At 46.1% G+C, this 13483-nt stretch overlaps 1 protein-coding gene across 1 annotated transcript in view; it reads left to right on the top strand.

Annotated features, from left to right (window-relative positions):
* Clcn1 (chloride voltage-gated channel 1) overlaps positions 1 to 12931 on the top strand; it is a 32053-nt gene extending 19122 nt beyond the window's left edge. The window contains exons 14-23 of the mRNA XM_026409404.2: positions 67 to 177; positions 2723 to 2936; positions 3175 to 3308; positions 5333 to 5577; positions 5957 to 6065; positions 6338 to 6417; positions 6636 to 6674; positions 10249 to 10353; positions 10436 to 10522; positions 11113 to 12931. Coding sequence (XP_026265189.2) covers positions 67 to 177; positions 2723 to 2936; positions 3175 to 3308; positions 5333 to 5577; positions 5957 to 6065; positions 6338 to 6417; positions 6636 to 6674; positions 10249 to 10353; positions 10436 to 10522; positions 11113 to 11484 — 1496 coding nt within the window. The 3' untranslated portion in view covers positions 11485 to 12931. The remainder of the gene's footprint in view (positions 1 to 66; positions 178 to 2722; positions 2937 to 3174; positions 3309 to 5332; positions 5578 to 5956; positions 6066 to 6337; positions 6418 to 6635; positions 6675 to 10248; positions 10354 to 10435; positions 10523 to 11112) is intronic.
* The last annotated feature ends 552 nt before the right edge of the window (positions 12932 to 13483 follow it).

The following is a 13483-nucleotide window of genomic DNA, read 5'->3' as shown; positions in this document are numbered from 1 at the left end:
CCTGAAAACAGAGAGAATAAAGAACTTGGATTTCACGGCAAGTTCCTCCTTTTATCTTCCCACTAGGAGCTGCATTTGGAAGATTGGTAGGAGAGATAATGGCCATGCTGTTCCCTGAAGGTATCTTATTTGATGACATCATCTACAAGATCCTTCCTGGGGGCTATGCAGTTATTGGTGAGAAACTTCCCATCCTCTGGTAACAAACATTGGGTACCCCAAACTCCCACAATCAAACTCTCCGAATACGTCTTCATTGCAATGTACACAATATGGTTTCAATTTGAGGCCATCTAATTCAACTTCTGTGCCAATAAACAACCCTTGGCTCTGACACCAGCTCCTATTATACTTCTGCAGGCCTTAGTTCCCTCATGTGGATGAGGGATAATGGGGACTAAATGTGAAACATCTTGGATCCTGTCTGCATATTCAGTGAGGGTTTTTTCTTTCCTTCCTAAGAATCATGGAACCAATAAAGCAGGTGACTGGCTCGGGTAAACTCCATCTGAAAGGGGCTAATGTTAATAAGGACTAAGGACACAGGAGCAACAGCTGAGAGACATGAGCGCTAGGTTCTCCCTGCTACTTGTTACCTGGACAGCCATGGAGAAAGCTGCCTGAGCCTTAGTTCCTTTACTCTGAAGTGACTTCTGGGATGGAGCCATCAAAGGGACTGATATAATCCCCTGGATCGTCATGCCTTTTCCCACCCTCCCCTCTTCACCCAAATCCAGAAGCACCAACCAGCTTTGTGGCTCATGTAGTACCTTGCTCCCAGTCTCATTATAATGTCTTCCATTGCCACTTAGAGCCAAGGATTCTTTTTTTTCCCCATACTGTTTATTGTTACATTATAGTTATACACCATGGTGGGACTTGTTATTACGTAGTCACACATTCGCACAATATAATTTGCCCAATATCCTTCCCCAGTATTTCCTTTTTCTCTCCCCTTCTCCCTCCTCCTGGTCCTTTTCCTCTATTTTACTGATTTCCTTCAATTTTTGTGAGATTCCCTCCTCCACCTTTCTGTTCCTTTTTCCTATCTAGTTTCCACATGAGAGAAAAACACATGACCCTTGACCTTCTGAGTCTGGCTTATTTCGCTTAACATAATGGTCTCTAATTCCTCCATTTTCCTGCAAATGACATAATTTCATTTTTTGTTTATGGCTGAATAAAACTCCATTGTGTACATACACCACATTTTCTTTACCCACTCATCCCTTAGAGTCAACTATTCTTATCCTTTATCTTCATGCCTCTCAGGTGTCCCTCCCCATCCTCCCTGGTGGACATTTCCCGGTTTATGTGTCCTGTGATAGACAATGTTCTGAAGTATGTTGGACGCATCACCCAGTAGTGTCATTCCTCCCAATATTTCCCTCTGTGACTTTTTCTTGTTCCATTTTCACATATACCATCCCAACATTTTACCATAGGCTGTCTAATATTTATATTTAAGTAAAAAATGTAGTCAGTGCAGGAGGGACTATTTGGATTGAGGAGAAAACAACTAAAAAAAATTAAGATAGATTCATAGAATCATAAGATTTTTGAATCAGCAACAGCTTTAGAAATTATTTAAGGATGCTTTTACTGTACAGGAGAGAGCATGGGATTACGGAGAAATTAATTTCTGTTCATACAGTTGAGGCATAGAAACAGGATCTGATCAGGTCTCATTGCTCCAAGTCAACAGAATGATTCTTAGGTTTTCATTAATTGTTGGCATCAAGGCCCAAAGTAAAATAACATCATGATTTTATTACAGAAAAATTTTTTTTCTGGTACTGGGGATTGAACCCAGGAACACTTTACCACCCAGCAACACCCCAGCCCTTTTTATTTTATTTTGAGATATGGACTTGCTAAGATATGAGACTAGTTTTGAACTTGTGATCCTTCTGCATCAGCCTCTAGAGTTTCTGGGAGTATAGGCATATGCCACAGTACCCAGCTTAACATAGTATTTTAAAAACCAATTATGGAACTGGGTGCTGTGGCATATGCCTATCATATCAGCAACTCTAGAGGATAAAAAATTAGTTCAAAATTTAAAAAGGGCTGAAAATATAGCTCAGTGGGAAAGCACCTCAGGTATGATATATATATATATATATATATATATATATATATATATATATATATACATATAAAATTGAAAAATAAAGTGCTCAGTTAAAAATTATCCAAACTTTCGCAGGACATGATGGCACACACCTGTAATCCAAGTGACTCAGAAGGCTGAGACAGAAGGATCATGAGTTCAAAGCCAACTTCAGCAAGTGAGTTGCTGAGCAACTCAGTGAGACCCTGTCTCCAAATAAAATACAAAATTGGGCTTGGGCTGGGGATGTAGCTCAGTGGTTGAGTGCTCTTGAGTTCAATCCTCAGTACCAAAAAAAAAAAAAAAAAAAAAAAGATTCAAACTTTCAAAAACAAAGAATAGATTAAACATTACTACCTTCATCTTGTAAATTAAAATCTTGGCACACAAAAAGATTTTGTGACTTACTGAAGATTACACAACAAGGTCTAAAGGATGGATTTCTAACAGGTCTGCATTTTAGCTCTACACTTGACAAATTGTTATCTCAGGAATGTTGGCACTGCCAAGGTCCCGTCTCTCATTCTGTATAATTTGCATCACATCCCCCAAGTGTCCTTGCTAACCATGGCTGCCTTAATCTACTGATCCTTTCCCATGTCATTCTAGGAGCAGCAGCGCTGACGGGTGCCGTGTCCCACACAGTTTCCACAGCTGTGATTTGCTTTGAGTTAACTGGTCAAATTGCTCACATCCTACCCATGATGGTAGCTGTTATCTTGGCCAACATGGTGGCTCAGAGCCTGCAGCCCTCCCTCTATGACAGCATCATCCAGGTCAAGAAGCTACCCTACCTGCCTGACCTTGGTTGGAACCAGCTCAGGTCAGGGACACTACCTGGAATTAGCACAGATTTGTTGAGGGAGATGGGGCTCTGAGGTTGAGATGGAGATCAGGGTCAATATTGGGAAGCACTGTTTTCAATTACATTTGTGTTTCCATGTACTAATAAATACTGTGAGTGACTAGTGCATGGCAAACCTCAAGGGAGGCATGGAAGGGACAGCAAAGGCATAGGCATGTGTGGAGGGGCTAACCCACCCTACTTTCTCCCTCCATAGCAAATTTACAATCTTCGTTGAAGACATCATGGTACGAGATGTGAAGTTTGTTTCCGCTTCTTGCACATACGGGGAATTGCGATACCTGCTCCAGACAACCACGGTCAAGACTTTACCACTGGTGGATTCAAAAGGTTAGTGGGAAGGAAAGAAGCAGACTTCTGAGCTGGTGACCTAAACTGGGGTTTTACAGAGGCAGAGGTGGCTCTGTTGAGCAGGCTTGCCTATGCAGCCACCCTCCTGCTGTGGAAGGCCCAGCCTGGACTCATAGGGATCTTGATCTTCCTAGAGGAAAAGGTCAATGAGGAAGTGGTCAAAAATCCAGTTAAATAAATACAGTTGATTCTTATTGTTGGAGGCACTTCTGTTCTATAAAGTCACCATGAGCCCAGAATTAGTGAGCACTATACTGAACAATTGCCCCTAGGGGAAACATTGCAATAAGGTTCCTTAGAGACTCCGGTCAGTATTTTGTCAACTAATCAGCATATAAACTTATATGTGTTCCTGTTTAAAGGTGCTTTATTTAATAGATATTTGTTATTTATTAACATTTAACTTGTGGCAACAGCACTGTAATCATTCCCGAACGAAGCTTACCTAACACGCATACTTTCTCCGTAAGGCATATCCCAACCTCCTTGTGCTTAGGAACACTAGACAGCACTTCAGCACCATGGCATTACATTTGGGGGTCATTTTAAACAGCAAAATCACCAACTACAAAGCTTGAAGATGCAAAAATCATGGCTTTAAGAAGCTTGCAAAAAGAATCCTTATTTACAATACTCAAGCTGAAAGGAGAAAGCTAAGCACTATTTTGTTCAACCCCAGATGGGGACATGAGCATTGGGAAACTTAAATATTTTGTTCCCCTGTATGTGTCTGTGAATTACAGCAAAAGCACCTCTAATATTGATATGGGGTTACAAATGTACTTTAGGGAGTAGGTGAATTCACAAATAGGAAATACATGAATAATGAGAATCATAGCCTTTTACTACTTAACTAAATCACATCTGTTTTTAATGTTCAACTTAAGGAAGAGATGAAACTGTTCCCTAAGGAGGAATGAATGGTTTTAGTAAACGGTGACTTCACATTTCTCTTCCCTCACCATACCTCTTGCCCAGATTTGGTAGCTCATCCTACTTTGTATTATTTTATTGTGGTTTATATATTTATGTCTTGTCTTCCTCACTATTCCTTAAAGGTAGAATAGTGTCTACCTTTAAGGAATAGTGAGAAAGACAAGCTATAGCTTCTGTCTTTCCAGCATGCCTTGTCCTAAATATTTACTGGATATTCAATAAATACTTCTCTAGTGAGTGTTTAAATTATGCAATAGAGAAACATCAGGTGGAGCTATTTGGAGCCATTAAGATTGTTAGTTCTGGTTTCAAATAATCAGAATATCCAAATTTCTCAATTTAGACATTTTCTCTAAACTAAGGCAGGTTCTATTATGTTATAAAGCAATGGATCTTGGTGTAAAGGTACAGCCCATGAGGTGCAGGATTTTCACTGTAATGACTGAGATTTAGCACAATTTATCTCAGTAACACTGCTACAATTTCATGACCTTAAAATTTAATGAAAATGTTAATTATTATAGCAGAATTTCTGTAAACATATCCTGACCTTTCCAGAAAAAGTAGGCATTTATTTATGTCTAGAAAGACCCAGTTTAAGTGATGACATGTCAAATGTGAAAGGCAGCATCCTCGTTTCCCTTCTTCCAGGGTAGAAGACACATGCTTGCATTGTTTGTACTTCTTTCAAAGTGTGCTCAGGTCATAGCCTGTTTGAATGACTTTTCACAGATCATTCTATTGCACAGGGTTGATTGATCCATTTTAATACTGAGCTCCTCTATTTGCAAACATTCTATATGAGGGCAGCATCCAAATAAGTACACTTTAGCACCAATTGATGTGATACCAATTGGGCCTGTAAAGTGCTAAATGTGTGAAATAGAAGGGATGGAGTGAGGTCAACCCTGGAGGATTTTTGAAATTAGTTTTTAGAAAGAGAGGGCTGGAGAGGAAAAAAAAAAAAAAAAAAGCAGACACTGGGTTTCTGCTCCCCTGGCTCAGTTGTGCCAGGTAGCTGAGCAGAGTCCGGAGCAGCCCCCAGGCTGAGCGTGGGTTCCCCCCAGATTCAATGATCCTGCTGGGCTCCGTGGAGCGCTCAGAGCTGCAGTCGCTCCTGCAGCGCCACCTTTGTCCGGAGCGGAGGCTGCGAGCTGCCCAGGACATGGCGCGGAAGCTGTCCGAGCTGCCCTACGACGGCAAGGCGCGGCTGGCAGGGGAGGGGCTCCCTGGCGGCGCGCCCCTGGGGCGGCCCGAGTCCTTCGCCTTTGTGGATGAGGATGAAGACGAGGACCTCTCAGGGAAGATCGAGGTGATGAGCCTGGAAGGGCCTGGGGGAGCCGGACCGAGGGGGCGAAGGGAAAGAAAGTTGTCGGCAGGGGTCGCTAGCGACATCTCCACCGTTTGGCGATGGCTGGGCTGGACCGTGACAGGTGCAGGGAAACTAGGAGACCGGAGACCAAATGTGGATGGATGACTGAGAAAGCCAGAATTCTGGATTGGGTGAAATAAAGGCAGTCCTCTGAGTCCAGTCCCTGAAGGAGATAAGGTTGTAGGTGACTGTCATGGGACTTCAAAGGGATGCGGGAACCTGAGCCACGGGGAGGAAAAGTTAGATTTCCCAGGACACCCACTGGGAAAGGCAGGGAGGCCTCTTTTCGGAGGCTGAGAATTTTTGTTATTTCTTTCAGCTGCCTCCTCCTCCTCCTCCCCCCTTTCCTGCTGCTCCATCCGCCCCGGAAGAGCCCAATGGGCCCCTGCCCAGCCACAAGCAGTCCCTGGAAGCCCCCGAACCTGCAGGTGAAGACCTCCTCGCATACCCCTAACTCAGGCCTTGGGTTGAGTCTGAGCTCACCACCTAAGGCCTACTCCTATGAGGAGGTATGCGACTGGTGATGGCGGGAGGAGGTCTTATTGCCCAATTTTCCGTATTACTGCCCCTAGGGGCAGAGGTGGAAGAGACGTGTCTACAGAAATGAGGCACCTGGGAGTGCAGTCCTTTGGTGACAAAGTGTCAGGGACCGCTCAGAAGCCCCTGGCCATTTCCTCTCTCTATGCACCACTCCTTTCAGGTCAAAGATTCTCCATCTTCCATTGCCTGCTACGCTGCTTGCTGGGCAGAGCTCGCCCTGCAAAAAAGAAAACAACCCAGGTGAGAGGAGATGTGTTCACAGGGACTAGGGGAAAGGGATCTTGTCTTTGAGAAGTGGGAAACCATGGTCCATAAACAGGGGTAGAGATGCCTGCAGGGAAGATGACTTGGAAAGGAGGTTTCTGTGGCCTTGGCCAGGAAGAGATGACTCCTGCTTCTTGGGAAACCGTTGCTAGTGTGAGAAGAAAAAGACCTTGACTCATGTCTTTCTTCTCTAGGATTCAACAGATTTGGTGGATAACATGTCACCTGAAGAGGTAAGTAAGAGAAACTGCAACCTTGGGTGGATGGTTCTGCCCCATGGAGGTATTGATGATTTTTTTCCTACTTTCTTCATTGTGTTATTGTTAAGGATAAAACAATGCTTCCTAGACAGGAAGCATTTTGAGAGGTGGGAGTAAGGTATAATTGTGGAGAGTAGGGAGCATGTGATGGGCCCAACAGTATTCTCTGAGGAACAGAATTGTTAAAGTTCTGAGCCTCTGTGGGAAGATGGGGCCATGGTACTAAGATGAGCTTTGAATCTTCTGGAGTTAAGGGACATTTTAGAACAGGCAAAGGCCATTCAGAAGGGTGGCACTTAACTGAAGTAAAATGGCACCATGGATCCAGCTCTAACCGCAAGGATGGAGAAGAACCACATCAAAACTATCATGGATGAATCTTCCCTGGTGGTGGATACGGTACTAGACCCATCAGGCCCTGAAACTGTCAGACAGTGAATCTGGGATCTGCAAATGGAAGACAAATCATGTGTGGGGACAGGTGCCTATCTCCTAAAGAGGCAGTTACCAAGTCCACCAGAGAAAACCCAATACTGACTGTGCTTGTTTGTGAGGAGAGAACAGAATGTGGAGCAGTGGTTGGGAGCCTGATCAAAACAGGCCCTAGGGGTTGTAGAGGAGCAAAAAAATCCATTAGCAACTATTCCGTGTAGCATAGAAGAGTACAGGCTGGCTGCAAATCCTGAAGAGGCAGAGCTTTTAAAGTGGGTAGCTGACAAAAGGCCACGGTGGGTTCTATTTTAAAATAAACATCTTATTGGACATCCACAATGAGTATGTGCTACATATCAGAAGTACTGCAGGCTCAGGGGAGGAGGTTGTGGGTTGGTGGGAAGAAAGAAAGAAACCTTCCCTTTCTCCCCTGCCACTCCTCCAAACACACGCCCTGCTGATACATGACTTGCGGAAAAGTTAAATAGATGATCACAGAGGCAAGAGAAGAAACCTTCCTTGGGACACAAAAAGGAATCAGGTGGGCTATGACTACATTTTAGGAGTATTTTGTTAAGTTCCTAAATCCGATAATATGAATACATATGCTTTTATTGTACCAAAAAGTGAAAACCAGAGCTGGATGTGGTGGCACATGTCTATAATCCCAATGACCCTGTAGGCTGAGGAAGGAGGATTACAAATTTGAGGCTAGCCTCAGCAACTTAGTGAGACCCTGTCTCAGAGTTTTAAAAGAAAAAAAAAAAGAGGATGTGGCTCAGTAGTAAAGTACCCCTGGGCTCAATCTCCAGTATGATAGTAAATTAATTAATTAATTAATTAATGAAAGGCAGCTAATTTGATCAATGTGGTCTTTTTTTTTTTTCTTATACTGAGGATTGAACTCAGGGGCACTTGACCACTAAAGCATATCCCCAGCCCTATTTTGTATTCTATTTAGAGACAGGGTTTCACTGAGTTGCTTAGTGCCTCATCATTGCTGAGGTTGGTTTTGAACTCCTGATCCTCCTGCCTCAGCCTTCAGAGTCACTGACATTACAAGCATGCACCACCATGCCCAGCTGATCAATATGGCTTTTTAATGATTGTTGGAAATAAAGTTCAGCCAGACATAAAAAGAAGATAGATCATATATTTCTAGCTTGTCTTTCCCAAGGAAAACTTTAAGAAACTACCCACTCCCATGTGACAAGTTATGGAGGTATTTTGGAAAGATAAGGTACAAATTCAGGATATTTTTAACACATTTCTCAGATCAAATCAGATGAGATGACAACCTTGACAATATCAAGATGTTGGTATTGACAAAAAATATAAGGGAACTAAGGGAATTATGAAAATAATTCAATATGGTAAGAATTCATTCAATGTCCCAGCAATTCTGCATATTCTGTTTAGAGTATACACGGTTAGAGGTCTGCTTTCTAACTGGTCCTGAGCTTTTTGCAAGACCCTACAGCAGCATCCTCTTCCCTTTACACAGAATCAGGGGCTGTACCTTGGTCACCACACAGTTCTAGAAGTCGGGCTCCACCCATTGCTGACTGTGGAGTCTTGGGCACTGTGTGCCTCTGCTTCCTCATCTGCAACATGAAGATGAAGATAGGGTTGTGGGAGAGCATTCAGTGAGCTAAGACACGTAAAGCAATTAGAATGATTCTTGGCACAGAGGAAGTGCGTGTATTACTGCTGCTGGAGAGGCAAAAAAGGAAGCTGAACAGGCCAGAAATGATCATGGAAGAGGACAGGACCCACCCTATCCATCCTATAATATATCCTGCCTGCAGCAGTCCTGCTAAGTGCTCGTCCATCCTGTGCTGAGTGCTGGTTAAACCTTGTAGGAACCTTTATTCAGGAGTTTAGAGGAGGCATGACTGTCACTGTCCAGGAGCCTCAGGAAAGGACAGATGGAGGGAGCCTCTCTGTGGACCACACACTAGACCCTAGAATTCAGTGACAGCCTTTGTTGTTATTCTCCGAAGCTTAGAGGTACAGATTTGGACACAAAGGGAAATAAGTAGGTAAAGCACTACATCACTCAGAGAATACAGACTGAAGAACAATTTTAGAAACTCTTAGGTCCATTTATGACATAATGGTTCGTTTGTAATCTTGGAGTTTCCAATGTGTTCATCGAATGTCAAGAGAATTGCTGGAGCCAGGCTAAAATGCCATAACCTTAGCTCAGGCGACTGAGGCAGGACTATTGCAAGTTTGAGGCCAGCCTGGGCAATTTAGCAAGACCCAAAATAAAAAGTAAAAAGGACTGAAGATGTAGCTCTGAGGTAGAGTGCTTGCCTAGCATCTTTAAGCTCTGCATTTGATCCCCAGTTTAAAAAAAAAAAAACAAAAGATTATTATACTGGCCTTTGTGCCTCAATGCTCCTATCATAGACCAAACTCAAAAACTAACAAACTAAAACCAGCTTTCCTCAAGTTACCTGAGTGCCATGAGATGCCAGTCTGCTCAAATTCAACACATATTCAGCGTGATTGACTTCATCAGAGGTTGCTGTGCTAACTTCTTCATGTATATAGCACTTGGTGCATGCAACATTATCAAGGAGCAGGTGTCTGGTAGCAGAGGAAAGACAAATGCCAGGCAAGGGTGAGCATAACCGATGCCACTTCTGAAAAGGAAAGACTTGCAGAGATCCACAGGGAAGAAAAAGAAGGAAAGTACGTCTGGCTGGGAAAGGCAGGAATGACATGATGTGGGGAGGAGGTTGGTGAGAACAGCAAAGACAACCAGAAGGTGCATTTGAAGAACAGAAAGCGATTGGGTTTGATTGGAGCAGGGGGTCTATGGGAATAGTGGAAAATAAGGCTGGAAAGACAGGTCAGAAGTCAGTGTTTGGGGTCCCATGGATGAAGGCTTGGGAGACTAGAAGAAGGAACCCTTTCCTTGGTATCCAAGAGTGCAGGGTGGGTCTAGGGCCCGATGAGAGAGAGAGAGAGAGAGGCACTGTCCTCTGGGAACAAGGGTCAGTAGTGGTTCACCTGTGTTTCAGGGTTCTGAGCAGGGACAAGGAGGCTAGTTCGGGTCAAAGCTGGGCCTCTGTGATATTGGTGACGGTCCTACTCTGCCTGACAGATTGAAGCCTGGGAGCAGGAGCAGCTGAGCCAGCCTGTCTGTTTCGATTGCTGCTGTATCGACCAGTCTCCCTTCCAGCTGGTGGAGCAAACGACCCTGCACAAGGCAAGGCCTTGCTGGCTGCTCAGGGCTGTAGGGAGGACAGGCAGGTGTGCCGGGTGCACTGACCTGTGCTCTCCCCACTCAGACTCACACCCTCTTCTCGCTTCTTGGCCTCCATCTTGCTTACGTGACCAGCATGGGAAAGCTCAGGGGTGTCCTGGCACTGGAAGAGGTAATGGACAATGATGGGTCCCCCGTGAGGAGCAGAGGGGCAGATGTGCCTAGGACAAGGGGGTAGGAGTGAGGAAGGGATGGTATTGATATCTTGGAAGTCCCTCCAGGTTTCTCCATTTCTCACTCAGAGACTGGAGGAAGTGGGGGGAGCAACCAGTGGGAGGTACAAAGCCTACCATGGCTACAGTTGCCAAGGGGGCAGGATTCTCCACGCCAGGTGAGACTCCACATCACCTTCCACTGATGGCTTGAGTCACATTTCAAAGAATGTGCCATGGGAGGGAAAGAGGTAGGTGGATGAGACTAAGAAAGTCACTAGGAAGGAAGGGTCAACAGAGGGCCTGAGCCAGGGGAGCTGGAGAGTCACTGCCGCTCCGCAGGCAGAGCTGTCAGTCATGCTCTTGTCTCCTCCTTTTCTCCTTCCTTTGTTCCTGATGTCTGTCTCTCCACTTCTCCTTCCCTGCCCCCCTGTTTCTTTCCCATTACTGTTTCCTTTTGTGAGTCTGTTCTCACCTGTCTCCCCCCTCCACTGCCCTCATCTTTCTCTTTGCTACTTTGTGCCTCTTTCCCTCTCCTACTCCTCACCAGCTACAGAAGGCTATTGAGGGCCACACCAAATCTGGGGTGCAGCTCCGCCCTCCCCTTGCCAGCTTCCGGAACACAACTTCAACTCGAAAGAGCCCTGGGGGACCCCCGCCTCCTGCAGAGGGCTGGAGCCTGCCCGAGGATGGAGCTGGAGTCCTTGGAGCTGGGGATGTGGCTCCTGCCTCCCCAGAGACTCCTGTGCCACCCCCGTCCCCAGAGACTCCTCGCCCCATGGCCTTAGCCAAAGCAGAGGGTGAGCTGGAGGAGCTGGAGCTGGTGGAGAGCCCAGGACCAGAAGAGGAGCTGGCTGACATCTTGCAGGGCCCCAGTCTGCGATCCACGGACGAGGAGGATGAAGATGAACTGATCCTTTGACCACCTTCCAGGCCCTCGAGCGACTGCTGAGAGGCCCACGCCAGAGGGTGGACTTGTGTGGGCAGAATGTCCTGAAGGGACACCTGTATTTTGCCCCTCCCAGAAATTTTAAAATGTGATGTTCTTAAAGGAGGAGTCAGAACTGGGGCAGGGAAGAGTTTGGGTCAATTATTCAGACACTTCTCCATTCCCAGGCAGGTGTTTCTAATCCCTAGGAAGGTCCCCTGATCTCCCATGGGTCTTCCTGGGTTTTCCTGTTGTATGGATGGGGTCTCTGCCTCCCCTCACCACCTTCCAATTCTCCAGTGCTTTTGTCCCAGCACCTTCCTGGTCTTGCTTTTCCTTTTGTTTCCAAAGCTGGAGACTAAGCAATGGCCCAGAATGATGGTGGCCTTGCAAGAGCCATATTGGAGAGGGAAATGGGACTACCTCCTGGCTTTGTGGACAGATCACCCCAGAATGTGTCCTCAGACTGTCCACAGCTGCTTCTCTGGAAGCCCCAGCTTGCACACATCTACTCCAACCATGGGCCACCAGATCCTATCCACTGCCTATCTCTAGGGTCATTGCTAGGGCAGGAAAGGCCAACCACACCTCCCTTCCTCTGTCCCCTGCTTCAAGCAGTGAGTTAAAAGTGTCAAAAGACCATCAAGGGCAGATGCCTGGAAAAGGTTGCTAAAGGGTCCACATGGAAGGGGCAGGTATCTTACTGTCAAATAACATGGTTGGCTCCATGGTATTGCCTGACTCCCTCTAGCAGAAGGCCCCATTTCCTTGTTTCCCTCTGTTTCCAGGTTCCTCCCTACAAAATGGATCTTCCCTTACCCCACTATAGTGATTGACCTGTCTGACAAGGGTCATCTCTCCCCTAGAACCCTCTGCTAAAGCTGCTGCTAAGAACCAAGGCTGGGGTCTCTCTGACATCCTTGGCCCCCTCTTAGACCAGCTCCTTGGATTCTTCTAGGGGTGTGGAGTTCAAGGGCACCCTGAAGATGGCAGGCTGTTTTAGTGCTTCCCACTCTTGGGGCGGTCACATCCTCCTCCTTGGTTGTGGAGCATGCCTTAGCCTGCCTTCCTAAAAGAGATGCCAGGTGCGCCGAGCATCCAGAACCTCCGCTCCTCTCCCCAGGGCATGGCTCCTTACCCTCCCTCCCTGCCTACCTTATTTAGTTCTGCAGTTGTGTCCTCTCCCCAGCATTCTCCTCCTGCCCCTCCCCTGTGCCCAGTCTCTTCCATCCCCCAAATAAGACACTTGAAGTCAGAGGGTACCACCACAGTCTGTTTAGTGTAGTTGAACACAGCTCTGGCCTTCTCCAGCCTCGTGGCATCCCTTCCACCTCCCCAGGCCAAGGGACAGAGACTGAGCCTGGGTAGGGAGATTGGCAATGAGCATCCAAGCCCATGCCCGTGTGTATATAATCTATAATATTTATATATTTATATAGAATTCTCTCTGTAATATATGTCATAGAATCTCTCTTGGGCCTGGGTGAGAAGGTCACATTAAGAAAACATGCTAAGACTGGCCATGAAAATGGAGATGTCTCAGACCTGGAAGACAGTGTGGGATGTACGGGTGGGTGCAAGGGTAAGATAATGAATCCACCCTCAAGATCCCCTCCTTAGCAAGAGGATAAGAAGGAAGGTGGGGAGGGCGGGGAGGGGACAATGGAAGGGGAGGAATGGAAGGTTCGGATTTTCATTTAATAAATTCAGTTGAAAATGAAAGTGCACCCCCCCCCTAAAAAAATCATTTAGCAAGAGCAATTTCATTCACAAGAATATAAAAACAGCTCTGCTCCAGAGCTGCTGTAAAACGTGCCGCACAGCCTTTAACCCCAAAGGAAAAGCGACCCTTCCCCACCCCCCAGCCTTTTCCTGCACATGCCCCACCCCTCCCCTTAAAATAGGCTAGAAGCAAACCCCCATGCACCCTGCCCCCAGCACCAGAGAGGCAGTCCCTCCCTCCGGAAGAGTCCACAGTGGTCCCAGGCCAGCT

Source organism: Urocitellus parryii, chromosome 3 (genome assembly GCF_045843805.1).
Source record: "Urocitellus parryii isolate mUroPar1 chromosome 3, mUroPar1.hap1, whole genome shotgun sequence".
Taxonomy (NCBI): Eukaryota; Metazoa; Chordata; class Mammalia; order Rodentia; family Sciuridae; genus Urocitellus; species Urocitellus parryii.
The sequence above is the reverse complement of the archived record's forward strand: the minus strand, read 5'-3'. Positions and strand labels throughout refer to the sequence as shown.